The sequence below is a fragment of the Mandrillus leucophaeus genome, unplaced genomic scaffold, assembly GCF_000951045.1.
Source record: "Mandrillus leucophaeus isolate KB7577 unplaced genomic scaffold, Mleu.le_1.0 Scaffold506, whole genome shotgun sequence".
In the NCBI taxonomy this organism is placed as follows: domain Eukaryota; kingdom Metazoa; phylum Chordata; class Mammalia; order Primates; family Cercopithecidae; genus Mandrillus; species Mandrillus leucophaeus.
The window spans coordinates 231,462-246,523 of NW_012105431.1; the positions used below are offsets into that span (position 1 = coordinate 231,462).

At 58.1% G+C, this 15,062-nt stretch overlaps 1 protein-coding gene across 1 annotated transcript in view; it reads right to left on the minus strand.

The window, feature by feature from the left end:
- Positions 1-2,372: 2,372 nt before the first annotated feature.
- FSCN1 (fascin actin-bundling protein 1) overlaps positions 2,373-15,062 on the minus strand; it is a gene marked incomplete at its 5' end in the record, with an annotated part of 13,792 nt that continues 1,102 nt past the window's right edge. Inside the window, 4 exons of the mRNA XM_011996249.1 lie at positions 2,373-3,740; positions 5,378-5,545; positions 5,795-5,916; positions 6,000-6,156. Of these exons, the coding sequence (XP_011851639.1) occupies positions 3,538-3,740; positions 5,378-5,545; positions 5,795-5,916; positions 6,000-6,156 (650 nt within the window). The remainder of the gene's footprint in view (positions 3,741-5,377; positions 5,546-5,794; positions 5,917-5,999; positions 6,157-15,062) is intronic.

Consider the following 15,062-nt stretch of genomic DNA (forward strand, 5'->3'; position numbering starts at 1 on the left):
GGGCTCAAGCAATCCTCCCGCCTGGGCTTCCCAAGTAGCTGGAACTACAGGCCTTAGCCACTGCGCCCAGCCCAGTCTCTCCTTTCTTTGCGCTAACAAGTTTAATTGAATGTTTTCCCTTAAGTTGTGATCTTTGGGGATCACAGTGAACCCCAACAAGGATCTCGGAGCCCTGGCTGCACTTGCCTTGACTCACTGGGGACTCTCAAGTCTCAGTGTCCCCTTCTGAGCAATGGGAGGTGGGACTCCCAACCCCATGGCAGGCTTAGTGGAGGAGCCACCTCAGGGTGTGGGGTCCCTGGTGGCCCCCGACCCAGCTAGGAGAACTGCCAGGAATGGGGGCGCATGGGACAGAGGCTGGTACCCTGAGTGCTGAATCCCTGTAGGCTGGAGACAGATTCCTGGGAGCTGGTCGGCCTGCATCTGAGTGTCTGTGTGCACGCCTACATGCACGTGTACTTGCCTGTGTATGGGGCTTTTTGCACAGGTTCATGTGTGTGCACACGCCTGTGTGCATGCAAGTTCACAAGTGTGTGAGTGCATGTGATAGGCTGCGCCCTTGTGAATGAACAATCGCTGAGACAGCGAAGGTGACTCAGGCAGGAGCGGAAACTGCACCTACTGCCCTGGCTCCCTGCCCGGGGGAGCTCCAGAACCTGTCCTGACAGGAGGGACCTGAAGGTGTGAAAAAGTCAGGAGATGGGGAGCCCGGGTGCCCCAGAGTCTGCCGGTCCCTGCTCCTCCGGAAGATGCTCGTGGCCTCCACGCAGGTCTGAAGAGCCATGACCTGGCTCCTCCACCCACATCTCACCTGGGACCCCAGAGATGCCCCCGGCCCCTGGCCTGGCTTCCCCTCAAAGGGCAGGGGTTGGGCAGGTCCCTCACCCCGTTATTCCCCTGTCCCTTTCAGCTGGGCAGCTCCTACCAACTCCTCCCTAGAGATCTCGTGAATGGCCCTTCCAGCCTCCCCCATCGGACTACGGTGTTCATTGGCTGCAGCCTCAGAAATCTCAGCCACGTGGTAGGCGCCAAATTTTGCAGAATGAATGGAATTCGGAATCAGCCGGAGCCTCGGCTCCGGGGACCTTAGGGTCATTCTAGGTCAGTTCCGTGGGCAGAAATGAGCCGGACTCCTCCCCTCCCCCTCCAGTGCCCCCCACCCTCCTCCCCAGGTCTCAAAGAGTTTGGTTCCAGAGGATTAATATGTCCCTTCCACGTCATTGAGATTTTTCTGGCTCCCAGCCTGGCTTTCATGGGGGAGGGGAGGGGGTGGCACCCGGAACCTCGCTGAGAGGACTCCGACTTCCCTCTGCGGCAGCCACCTGCCCTTGCCAATCTCAAGACTGCCGCCGCCCCACCACCACCACCAGGGACCACCTATCATAGCGCAGCCCTCCCAGTTGCGTCATCAGCAGCCAATCAGCGCTTCCTCTGCTGCCGGTGGTCGGGGGGCAGGGGAACAGGGGGGTCCGGCCTGCAGCACCCTGGCTGCCCCCGGAACGCCCCGCGTGTCCCAAATTCCGTCGCCATCACCGCCTTCCCAGCGCAAGACTGGGCACCCGGTCCCGCCGCTCCAGGCTGCGCCTTGCTGCTGCTCCCCTGTCTTTGCGCAGCTGCTACCCCTAGGGGCACCTGAGAGTGCATGAGGCTGCACGTGGTCCACTAGCCCCTGCCCTGCCCCTGAAGCCTAGGATGCAAAGGGAGGCTCAGAACCTAGGTCGCCCCGACTGTGGCCTTGGGAAAGTCTGGAAACAGTCCTCAGCCTCTGATCTGCCAGATATCCCCAGGGCTGCTGGTTCCAACGTAGGCACTGGCTCAGGCCCAGGGTCGGCCCCGGTCCATTTTACGGGACGGTCATCCCCCAAGGGGCCCGGGCAGTATCTCCCAGCCCCAGGGGCACCCCAGCCTGCTGTGTCTGGGGACGTGGAAGGCCCAGATCCTTGCAGTGTGGGGCGGAGCTGCCCCTACCACCACGTCCCCTAGTCGAGGGGCACATGTCAACTAGAGAAGAATGTGGGGTCTCCTGGTTTGAGTATTCCCTGGGCTGCACCTTCTAAACATTCAGTGTGCAGCCCCCAGACACCCCGAGGCCCCCTGCATGGTGGACGTGGCCTAAGAGGAGCCACAGCCACTTCTCGGCACAGAACTGCTCCTAGTGGCTCTGGGGGTCCCACGGGCCACAGCCCACCCCCTCCCAGCGCCCCATCCCCCGCTTAAGGAGGTGTGCTGGGCCCATAACCTCCGGAGCACCCACTGTGGCCACGGCCTCCCTCCAACCGCACCCTCCCAGCACTGAGCTGGTGAGCCAGGGCGCCTACCTGTCCCGCCAGCCCTCCCACCCACCTCAGCCCCAAGACACACACAGGCCGGCCTGGGGCTGCAGACTGAGTTATTTTATTTCGCTATTTCCAGTTTGAAGCTACTATCATGGGCGTTTAGAGTTATACAAATGACACTTACAAAAAATAAAAGACCAAGACACCCAGAGTGAGATGCATGTCGGGAGGGGGGAGGCTGGCAGCAGGGGGGCCCCGGCGGCTCACCCCAGGGCTCCCCGAGGGGGGCAACACCTGGCTTCATCCCCCCAGGAGGCCCAGGGAGCACCTATCACAGAGGGGGCTCTGGCCCAGGCGTCCACAGCCCATGCCCGGGGCTGGACAGGAAGGATGGAAAGAGGGGGCTGAGATGCACCCCCTGGGGAGGGTGCTGAGACCCCCCCCCAGATCACTCACTACTACAACCAGGCTTGCCTGGGACGCCTCCAGCAATAATATTTCATTAAAAAAAATACTGATTTGGTCATTTTCTGCTTCCAGTCAGGCTAGGGTGAAAGGAAAGAAACAGGAGGAAGACGGCCCCCACACCCCTACCCTCCCCCTCCACCCCCCTGGCCGAACGTGCAGCGGGCAGACCCTGTGGCTGTCACGCCCTGCCACTCTGGGGCAGGGAGCCAGGCTGAGCCTCTGCCACGTGGGAAAGGGGCTGTTTCCAGCCACCACCCAAAAAAACACCAAGGGTCAGTCCTAGCCCACCCGACGGCTTCCCTTCCCAAGCAGGGGTTTCACAACAGTGCATCAGGGAGAGCCACTGACAGGCTTGGGACACGTGCCCAGCTCCTAGGGGGCTGGAAGGAGGTGGCCGGGAAGGGAAGGAGATTCCAGTTAAACTACACGCCCAGGGCTCCCAGCTCCCAACCACCCTTTAGCCGCTTCCAGAGAAATAAGGCTCAGAGTCGTCTGAGGTCAGAAGAAAGAGGTGCCAGACGCCCTGTGGCAGACAAGAGGGCAGGGGCATCTGAAATGCCTCCCAGGGCCAGGCCGCAGCCGCTGACCCGAGGGGAGTAGGGAACCCGGGCGGAGGGGAGAGTGGGGAGTCCATAGGGGCGACAGGTGGGGGCACCGTTTTCTCTGGGGTTTCCAGTTTGAAAGGCAAGGGGGTTTGCCTCCCGCCCCGGAGCCCACCTGGAGGAGAAGGGGTTAGCAGGGAGGGTTGGGAGGAGCCACCTTGTGGGCAGGGGTGGGGAAGGGCGGGCAGGCCCTAGTATTCCCAGAGCGAGGCGGGGTCCACGGTCTCTGCCGAGGCCTTCAGAACCCCTGCATGGTCACCCTTCAGGTAGCGCCCGCCCACCTTGATGGCCACCTTGTTGTAGTCGCAGAACTCGAAGAAGAAGTCCACAGGAGCGTCGCCGCTGCTGGTGACCGCGGAGTCGCTGCCCACTGTCCAGTATTTGCCTGTGGAGTCTGGGGAGGGGTCTCTATCAAGCGGTGCCCAAAGCCCGGCTCCCCACCCCTACCCTGGACAGCGGAGGGTGGGCACGGGTGTTCCCAAGGGTGATGCCCCACCCTCCAGTCCCAGCTCTGGAATGAGCCAGGGTCCCTATGGCCCCCACGTCCTCCTGCCCGTGATGGACACATGAACGAGGGTCCTAGAACGTGTTCTGCCCGGCCACGGTGGCTCACGACTGTCATCCCAGCACTTTGGGAGGCTGAGGTGGGCGGATCACTTGAGGTCAGGAGTTTGAGAACAGCCTGGCCAACATGGTGAAACTCCGTCTCTACTAAAAATACAAAAAATTGCTGGGCGTGGTGGTGTGCGCCTGTAATCCCAGTACTGTGGGAGGCTGAGGTGGGCGGATCACTTGAGGTCAGGAGTTTGAGACCAGCCTGGCCAACATGGTGAAACTCCGTCTCTACTAAAAATACAAAAATTAGCCGGGTGTGGTGGTGCACACCTGTAATCCCAGTACTGTGGGAGGCTGAGGTGGGCAGATCACTTGAGGCCATGAATTTAAGACCAGCCTGGCCAACACGGTAAAACCTGTCTCTACTAAAAATACGAAAATTAGCTAGACATGGTGGCTCCCATGCATAGTCCCAGCTACTCGGGAGGCTAAGGCAGGAGAATCACTTGAACCCAGGAGGCGGAGGTTTCAGAGAGCCAACATCACACTACTGCACTCCATCCTGGGTGACAGAGCAACACTCTGTCTCAAAACAAATAAATAAATAATAAATTTTAAAAATATAAAAATTAGCCGGGTGTGGTGGCGCGCACCTGTAATCCCAGCTACTCGGGAGGGGCTGAGGCAGGGAGAATCACTTGAACCCAGGAGGCGGAGGTTTCAGAGAGCCAACATCACACTACTGCACTCCATCCTGGGTGACAGAGCAACACTCTGTCTCAAAACAAATAAATAAATAATAAATTTTAAAAATATAAAAATTAGCCGGGTGTGGTGGCGCGCACCTGTAATCCCAGCTACTCGGGAGGGGCTGAGGCAGGGAGAATCACTTGAACCCAGGAGGCAGAAGTTGCAGTGAGCCGAGATTGCACGACTGCACTCCAGCCTGGGTGAGGGAGTGAGTCTCAAAAAAACAAACAAACAAAAAAACCATGTTCTGAATCCTAACAGGCACCTCTGGGTTATTGGGGGTCCTCCCGGGAAGGGGCTCCAGTCCCATAACCGAGGCGTGTCCTCCCCTGCACACCCTTTCCAGAACCTCCCTGATCCCTGCTCTCCTCCCCCTCCCTGCTCTCCCCACCCCACACCTGCTGTCCTCCCCTTCCCTGCTCTCCTCCCCCTCCCCCTCCTGCTCCCTGCTCTGCTCCCCCTCCTTGCTCTCCCCACCACCACCTCTCTGTCAGATGGGCAAGCTAAGTCCCCCCAACCATACAGACAAGAGGGAAAGGGGCTGCTTGCATCCCCGAGTCCCTGGTGGCCGTTGGACACCTGTCCCCTTAGGGCCCAGAATGGCCCTGAGCCAAGCCAGGGTCAAGTGTGGGTGCAGAGGGCGCTCCCCGCAGCCCTGACCCCAGCCCAGACCCCAGCCCCCACCGAGGGGTTCCCTGCCCAGCAGCTGCCTGCAGGAGAACCTGCCTTTGATGTTGTAAGCGCCATCGTTGAACTCCAGCTGGAAGACGTCATAGCTGGAGCGGTTGGCGTCCAGGGTGCCCGTGACCTTGCGGCAGCCAATGAAGCCGTGCTCCCCGCGGAACACGATGATGGGGCGGTTGATGAGCTTCATGAGGAAGAGCTCTGAGTCTCCTGTCCCAGAAAGAGGGGAGTCAGTGTGCCTCCTGGCAGGAGGTGGGGTGGGGGCTGGGGTGACCAGAGAGGGAGAGCCAGGAGCTGGGGTCACACAGCAGTCAGCCTTAGGGTAGGACAGTTGCAGGGCCAGTCCAGGGGGATGTCCAGCACAGAGCAGGCCTTGACTGGGGCTACCAAGTGACCATGGCACGGCCAGACCCCCCAGGACTCCAGGACGGCTCCGGGAAACTGGGGCTTTGGCGGTACCTGCTGTCTCCACTGAGGCGGCCAGCTGCCCATTCTTCTTGGAGGTCACAAACTTGCCATTGGACGCCCGCAGTGTGATGCGCCGGTCACGCCACTCGATGTCGAAGTAGCAGCTGGCATTCCTGGGGGATGGCAGGACAGGGTCAGGCAGGGTAGCCCAGGCAAGGTGGTGGGGGGTGGTGACAGGTGGGAGCGGGGCACTCACTTGGTGGAGGCGGTGGACTGCACGCCCCCAGTAGCTGTCAGCGTCCAGTACTTGCCCGTGTGGGTACGGAAGGCACACTTTTTGGTGTCGCGGTCAATCTCCAGCTGGAAGGTCTCCTGGTCGGTCTCCTCGTCCTGATTGGCAGACAGGTCCATACCTGCGGAGAGGAGGCCTCGGGCTGGTACAGGGGCCCCGCACCCCCTAGTTCTGGCTAACCACAGAACTACACATGCCCTGAACTCACAGAACTACACATGCAAGGGAACACCACGGGGCGGGGTGGGGCAGGTGGCCAAGACCCTACAGTGGCACACATCAGAGGCAGCAGAGAGCACCCAGGAATGGAGGCAGGGCCGGTCAGAGGCCAAGGCCAGCTACATCTGTTCCCACGTGACTTTCCCCAGTTAGAGAAATAATGGGGCCAGGGACGGAGGCTCATGCCTGTGATCTCAACACTTTGGGAGGCCAAAACAGGAGGATTGCTTGAGTCTAGGAGTTCGAGACCAGCCTGGGCAACAGAGCAAGACCCCCCGTCTCTACAAATTATTATTACTATTTTTTTTTTTTTGAGACGGAGTCTCGCTCTGTCGCCCAGGCTGGAGTGCAGTGGCCGGATCTCAGCTCACTGCAAGCTCCGCCTCCTGGGTTTACACCATTCTCCTGCCTCAGCCTCCCCAGTAGCTGGGACTACAGGCGCCCGCCACCTCGCCCGGCTAGTTTTTTGTATTTTCTAGTAGAGACGGGGTTTCACCGTGTTAGCCAGGATGGTCTCGATCTGCTGACCTCATGATCTGCCCGTCTCGGCCTCCCAAAGTGCTGGGATTACAGGCTTGAGCCACCGCGCCCGGCCCAAATTATTTTTTTTAATTAGCTGGGAGTGGTGGTGCACACCTGTGGTCCCAGCTACTTGGGAGGCTAAAGCAGGAGGATCGCTGAGGCAGGAGGTTGAGGCTGCAGTGAGCCGTGATTGCACCACTGCACTCCAGCCTGGGCGACAGAATGAGACCCTGTCTCAAAAAAAACAAAAAGGATCAAGAATCACTGCAGGAAAGACATTCTTGAGCCAACCAGGAGGGTCTTAATGCAGCCCAGAATTAGATGTGAAGGATTGATTACTGTTGATCACGTTGTGGTTACATAAGAAAATGGCCTCATTTTTTTAGAAACACAGATGGAAGTATTTTGGGATGAAATGCCCTGATGTCAGGGATTTGCTTTAAATACAACCAAAAATGGTATAGAAAAGGACAAATGGGCTGCAGCCCAGCGGAACAGCGCATCTGGGGGGGCCGTGTCTGGGCGTTCATGCTATTGTTCCTGCTTTTATGTAAAAGTTAAAAGAATAAGACATAATGGTACGTGTTCCTTTCCTTTAGAAAATTCATAAAAGGGCCAGGTGCAGTGGCTCATGCCTGCAATCCCAGCACTTTGGGAGGCCAAGTCAGGAGGATCATTTGAGACCAGGAGTTCAAGACCAGCCTGGGCAACTTAGCAAGACCCTACTTCTAAAAACAAACAAACAAACAAACAAACAATTGTTAAAACCCTGTCTCTAAAACAAACAGGAAAAAGGAAACTATGAAGTCCTACATATCCCCTTCCCACCGCACTGCAGAACACCCCTGTGTTGGCAAATACACCTTTCTTTCTTTTCAAGACAGGGTCTTGCTCTGTTGCCCAGGTTGGAGTGCAGTGGCACAATCGTAGCTCACTGCAGCCTTGACTACCTGGGCTTAATGATCATCCCATCTCAGCCTCCCAAATAGCTGAGACTACAGGCACACACCACCACATCAAGCTAATTTTTTTTTCTATTTGGTAGAGACAAGATCTGGCTATGTTGCCCAGAGTGGTCTTGAACTCCTGGCCTCCCATGATCCTCCTAACTCAGCCTCCCAAAGTGCTGAGATTACAGGCACGAGCCACCATGTGCCCGGCCAGTGAATACACAACTTTCTAGCTGTTTTTTTCTTACACATACGGAACATGCAGGCTGCCATGGTAGCTCACGCCTGTAATCCTAGCACTTTGGGAAGCTAAGGCAGGCGGATCACCTGAGGTCAGGAGTTCTAGACCAGCCTGGCCAACACGGTGCAACGCCGTCTCTACTACAAATACAAAAATTGGCTGGGCGTGGTGGAGCACACGCCTGTAATGCCAGCGGCTTGGAAGGCTGAGGCAGGAGAATCACTTGAACCTGGGAGGGGGAGGTTGCAGTGAGCTGAGATTGCGCCACTGTACTCCATCCTGGGCGACAGAGCCAGACTCCATCTCAAAAAAATAAAAAAGAAAAAAGAAACATGCACAGATGTCCTCTGTCTCTGGATTTGCATACCATTTTCTATATGGCATATTTACATGTTTCTGTGTCCCTAAAAAGTCGAATGGGACTGGCCGGGCGCGGTGGCTCACCCTTGTAATCCCAGCACTTGGGGAGGCCAAGGCGGGTGGATCATGAGGTCAGGTGTTTGAGACCAGCCTGGCCAACAGGGTGAAACCTCGTCTCTACTAAAAATACAAAAAAAAATTAGCCGGGTGTGGTGCCGGGCGCCTGTAATCCCAGCTGCTCAGGAGGCTGAGGTAGAACCCAGGAGGCAGAGGCTGCAGTGAGTTGAGATCCACCACTGCACTCCAGCCTGGGTGACAGAGCAAGACTCCGTCTCAGAATAGGACCCCAGGGATCTCTATCATCGGGACACTTAAGGTCCTTTCAGGTTTTGCTCCCCTAAACTATAGTGCAGTTGCTATTCTTTTTTTTGAGAGAGTCTCGCTCTGTCGCCCAGGCTGGAGTGCAATGGCACAATCTTGGCTCACTGAAACCTCTGCCTCCTGGGTTCAAGCAATTCTCCTGCCTCAGCTCTCCTGAGTAGCTGGGATTCCAGGTGCCAGCCACTATGCCCAGATAATTTTTTTGTATTTTGAGTAGAGATGGAATTTCACTACATTGACCAGGCTGGTCTCAAACTCCTGACCTCAGGTAATCCGCCCACCTCGGCCTCCCAAAGCACTGGGATTACAGGTGTGAGCCACCGCGCCCGGCCACACATTGCTATTCTTTTTTATTTTTGATCTGTGGTCTCATTCTGTCCCCAAGGCTGGAGTGCAGTGGCGTGATCTCGGCTCACTGCAACCTCCGCCTCTCGGGTTCACGCCATTCTCCTGCCTCAGCCTCCGGAGTAGCTGGGACTACAGGTGCCCGCCACCATACCTGGCTAATTTTTTTGTCTTTTTAGTAGAGACGGGGTTTCACCGTGTTAGCCAGGGTGGTCTTGATCTCCTGACCTCGTGATCTGCCCGCCTCGGCCTCCCAAAGTGCTGGGATTACAGGCGTGAGCCACCGCACTCAGCCCACAATTGCTATGCATTATAACTCCATTGCTTTTGCATATCCACGTGGATTCCTCCAGCTAAAACCTGGAGGTGGGATGTTTGGCTCCAGCAGCATAAATTCACATTCCCCACACACTCTGGATTCTAAGAACTGCAGCAGCAGAGGCGTCTGCGGGCTCTGTATGGCTGCCTGGCTCAGAGTTGGAGAATGTCTTCATTTGGGTGCCTTTATGCCACAGAAACCCCAGCGGTGGGTGGCAGGCATCACCCACAGGAGAGGGAGGCTGGGGGTGGTGGAGCCCACACCAGAGGACACATCCTCAGTTCCTTTTTTTTTTTTTTCAGACAGGGTCTTGCTCTGTTGCCCAGGCTGGAGTGCAAGTGGCCCAAGCACGGCTCTCCACAGCCTCCAGCTCCTGGTCAAGGAATCCTATTGCCTCAGCCTCCCCGGTAGGTGGGACCACAGGCACTCGCCACCATGCCTGGCTAACTTTAAAATTATTCTGTAGAGATGGGGGTGGTCTCGCTATGTTGCTCAAACTCATGGATTCAAGCAATTCCCCCCCACCCCCGGTTTGCCCCCCAGCATGCTGGGATTACAGGGGTAAGCCACCGTGTCCGGCCTCCCCATCCTGCTGTATCCTCACGCAACCAGCTGTATCCTCACCCAACCACGCATCCCCACATCCGCACCACAGGCAGGGATCTGCATCCCACTTCACAAAGAGGGAGACTGAGGCTGGTGGTGGCAAGAGGAAGTAAGGGTCCGGCTGGCTTTCTGGATAGGAGGTGTGTGGGCCTCTTGCCACGCCCTCTCCCTGCCCCACCCTCTCCCTGCCCCACCCTCCTGTCTATGGGTCCCTGGCCTCACACCCTGGCCTGCCCCTTCTTAGAACCCCTTGGGCCCCACCTTCCAGGTTCCCTGGGCCCCCTCAAGGCCATAGCCCGTCTCCTCCACAGCGTCCACTGCCTGGGACTCCATTGGGTCGGCTGGCTCGGCCACCGCACCCCAACCAAGCACGGGAGGAGGATGAGGTGAGCAGGTGCTGGGTCCCCAGGGTGCCAGGACCATCCTAAGGCCACACCCCAGGGAACACAACGAGGGCTGGGGCCTCTGCTCGCTCAGCCCTCCACTAGCTAAGAGGCCCTGTAAAGGTCTGGCACGCCCCACCCCCACTGCACAGAAGCCGCAGGGCTGCAGGGAGCTGTCAGGCCAGCCACACCCGCACAGCTGCCCTCACCGCCCCCTCATTCTGCTCAGAAGGGCCTGCATGTCTACAGGCAGGGGCTGCACCCTGCTCTGTTCAAAGCCACTGCGTGGGCCCTGGCCTGTGCGGGCTACACAGCACCACCTGTCCAACACGTAGGGGGTCCGCTGATCGGAGGGAAGTTAGGGACCAGGTAAGAGGACAGCCCCCTGCAGGCCAACCCCAGCAGCAGAAAGGACGGAGGGACAGGTGCTAGGTCCACCCCAGCGGCAGAAAAAAACAGAAGGCATCGGGAGCTCCAGGTTCCCCAGAAAGAGGGGCAAAAGGAGAAGGGGGGTCGGACAGTGGAACAGAAACCACATTGGAACAGCCTTGTCCTAGGGTTTACAGGGCTTGTCCTCACACAGCCTTGCAAATAAGCAGGGCGCTTACCAGCCCACCTGGAACAAATGCAGGAAGCCGGGAGGCTCCTTCTCAATGAGACTTCCGATGGCTGCGCTGGGCTTAACTGGGGGCAGCCACGGGGCCACGTGTGAAGGCACACAGGCCTTAATCCTCCTGGCAACTCCATGAAATTTACACTAACCTCATGCCCCAGGCCAGAGAAGAAAGGGAGCTTCCCAGCCTGGCCCAGGACCACACAATTGCCGCCATTTGTACCACGACTCAGTCCCCTTCAGCCTGTTGCGTTCAATCCTGGAACTGGTTTGATGCAAAGGCCTAGGCCAGCCAGTGAGGCACCCACTGCGCGGGGCCAGGCACCCTTGGGCGAGTGCCTTCCCTGCACCTTTCCTCAGTTTCCCCACCTGTCAAAAGGGCCCAGCCTCTTCACTCTGCCAGGATGTTGAAAGGATTTAGGGGCCTGGTGCCAAGTAGACATCAGGTCCCACCCCAGCAGGGAGGGATGGGGGAAAGGGGAGTCGTCCCCCCAGTCCAGCAGGGCCCCTCCTGGCTCCAAGGCCCTCGCTTGGCCTTGGAGTCTCTAATTAGAGCTGTGTTACTATGGGAACAGGGTTTTCTTCAGGATTTTTCTTTTCATCAACAGAGGCACAGAAATCCTGAGTCACAGGCCCACAGAAGCCCCCAGGAGCCAGGAGATTAAGAGTCTCCTGTGCTGGGCCCACGGGTACCTCTCCCGCCTCCTTCCAGAGAGGTCTAGGCCCCTGCCTGTCCTCCCCTCACGGTGGCCTTCCCTGTTTCCAGCCTTTGAGTCATCCTCTCTGGTGTTTTTTTTTTTTTTGACTTTTGTTAAAAATTATTTTATTTTAAAGTTTCTTTTTTTGTTGTTGTTGCTGTTTTTTTGAGATGGAGTTTCAGTCTTATTGCCCAGGCTGGAGTGCAATGGTGCAATCTCAGCTCACCAAAACTTCCGCCTCCCGGGTTCAAGCGATTCTCCTGCCTCAGCCTCCAGAGTAGCTGGGATTACAGGCATGTGCCAACCACACCCGGCTAATTTTTATATTTTTAGTAGAGATGGGGTTTCTCCATGTTGGTCAGGCTGGTCTCAAACTCCCGACCTCCAGGTGATCTGCCCGCCTCGGACTCCCAAAGTGCTGGGACTACAGACATAAGCCACTGCACACGGCCAAAAAAATTTTTTTGAGACAGGGTCTTGCTCTGTTGCCCAGGCTGGAGTGCAGTGGCATGATTTCGGCTCACTGCAGCCTCCAACTCCTAGGCTCAAGCAATCCTCCCATCTCGGCCTCTTGAGTAGCTGGGATGACAGGCGTGCATCACCATGCCTGGCTAATTTTTTGTACTTTTTGTAGACAGGGGTTTTGCCATGTTGCCCAGGCTGGCCTTGAACTCCTGGGCTGAAGCCATCCTCCGTCCTTGGCTTCCCAAAGTGCTTGGATTACAGGTGAGAGCCAGTGTGCCCGGCCTTCTGAACCATTCTCTCTATGGTGGCTGAGAGGGGCACCCCCTGGTTGCCTCACACCCTCTAATCCCCGTCACCACCCCCAGGCCGTAGTCCCCAGAGGCCCCTGGTTTGTTCAAAACAGACACTCCCTCCATCTCATTTAGAAGAGGGGTTCTGGAATGTTCTGTGGCTTCACCTCACCACTCCACTTTCCAGTCGACTCCTGCAACCACCTGGCCATTTCAAACGCCTCTGCATCCTTATATAAGCCATTCCCTGGGTTCAGAATGCCCTGCCTCATGGGGAGAACTCTTACACATCCTGCAACGCCCAGCTTGACCAGCCCTTCCTCAGTCAGCCACCCTCGGAGTGGCTGGGAGAGGGCATGTCCCAAGCCAGCAGGGAGGACAGGTCCTATCCCTGGCATTGAGCCCCGGATGCAAGGAGGTCAGTGGGAGAGGACATGAACAGATGTGAGAGAAGACAGGAAGTGTGGTGAGGCCAGGGTAGGTGTGGATCAGGTGTGGATCCTGAGGAGCAGGGAGGAGCCCGGGGCGTGGTGGGAAAACAAAGGAGCACTCACTCAGCCGACCCAGCCTCTGGTGTGATGGGCTGAAAGGCCCTGCCCAGGGCAGCTCTGGGCCAGCCTGAGGAGGCCTGGAAGGCACACCTTACAGATGGGGAAACTGAGGCTGAAAAGCAGGTCACAGCGTTTTTCAAAGGGGAGCATCCTGCCCCCACCGGGCCCGCCCGTGCAGGCCTGCAGAGATGATTCACATCCCCCTGCCAGCTAAGCCCGGATCCTCCCCTTCCTGGCTGGCGTTCCCCAGCATGTGTGTCGGAAGCAGACACCTCCCCCTTGCCACGCAGGCCCGTCCAAAATGGCCTCTGCAGACACGCCCCCCACGCCCACCCCTGCAGACTCCAGTTCCCCAAAAGCCCCCCAGGAGTTGGCTGACATATAGAAACGAGATAAGGACACCAAGATCTGAGGCCAGAGGAGCCCCAGCCTCGGCCCCCAAGTCCCCCCACCCCCCGGTTCCACATGCCTTTAAACTCCAGGCTGAGCTATCACCACCACCTCTCCTGGCTGCAATTTCTGGTTCCTCCCACCCTATCAGCCTGAATCACACCCCGGACACCCCCAGCAAGCTTCTCAGGAGAGGCGAGTATCTGCCCAGGCTCGCCAAAAACACCCTCAGGTTCTCCACTCCTTCCTGCCCCCCAGGGCCAAGGCCACCTACTTCTGCAACTTCTTCCCCACAGGAGGCTGTGGCTGCAACCCCAAGGCAAGGACCATAGCCCTGCACTAAGCACCCATCGAGGGTCCCCCGACCTCACAAGCTTCCTCCCAGCCACACTGGGCTTTCTCTGTACCTTCCTGCCATAGCGCCTTTGCACAGGCGAAACCCACTGCCTACAACGCTGGTCCACACACCCCCCTGATACCTGCCACCTTCTATTCATCCTTCAGGCCAGCTCAAATGTTCTGTTCAGAAAGGACTCACCCATCTAATACCCTGTACCCGCTGCCTTTTCCTTGACACTTTGTAATGTCCCCAAGAGAATGGGAACCCCACTCGGTCACTCATGGCTCAGCAGTTGCCCTCAGTAGGGCTCAATGCCTGCTGAACAGGTGAGGAGCTCTGCCCGCCCTAAGCTGTGGGCAATAGGAAAAGGGGTTTCTGGAGCCAAATGCACCCACTTCTGCATGCTGCTTACTTGTGCGTCACTTGCTGTGTGACCGAAGACAAGCAGCTTCACCTCTCTGGGGCTTAAGGTAGCAAACCTCAGGCACAAAATGGCCATTACCCCAAACAGGCCTCCGCCCTCACCCCTACTGCCATGGGGGTCTTTCTTCTGCAGAGCCCACAGCCAAGAGGGGGGCCATAAGGAGGGCTCCTTCCAAGAGGAGGGATGAGGATCCAAACTGGGCTCCCGTCCAGCCATCTCCAAGGCCTGGGGTCCGACTTCCTATCCAGGGAAAAAGATCCCCCCAGGCCCCTCCCTCCCGCGGGGCCTCTGTCTGCAAGCAAGGAACAGCTTCTCCGCCAAGAGTGGAAGAGGACGCCAAAAGGAAGAGAAACCCCCTGGGGGGGAATCTGAGAAAGAAGGGAAAGAGGGGGCGCCCATTTCTGGCGCACAGTCGCAAATAGCCGTGCCTGCAGGAGGCCCCGGAGGGGACGGATCGAGTTGCAGTCAATTGTTCCCGGCGAGCGCCCTAGGGATGGGTTCACCCGAGGGTAGGGACTTCCCGAGCGAGCTGGCCTGGGGTCTCCTGGTTCGCGCTGAAGCCGCCCTCAGTCGCTAGCAGAGCGGAGCTCAGCGCACCGGCCCGGAGACGCGCGCGGCGGGCGAAGGGCGGGGTGCCTGGAGGGCCGCCATCCGCGCCACGCCGTTCCCGGGCCGCGGCGCGAGGAGGGAGACCGCCTCCTGGGGAAACTGTGGACCCGAGCTCTGGGCCCGGGGGCGACGCGGGGGGCTTCTCTGCAGGGGTGACCCGCAAAAGCCTATCCCCTCCCCCGCCCCGCCGCATCTGGTTTTCCCATCCGCAGAGATGGAGCAGGACAAAGGGGGCGAGGGAGGACCCAGTCGAGGCGACCCGCCCCCCTGCTCACAAAGGCCGCGGCCTCGAGCGCGGGGCAGACGCGGGAGGAGGGGCTG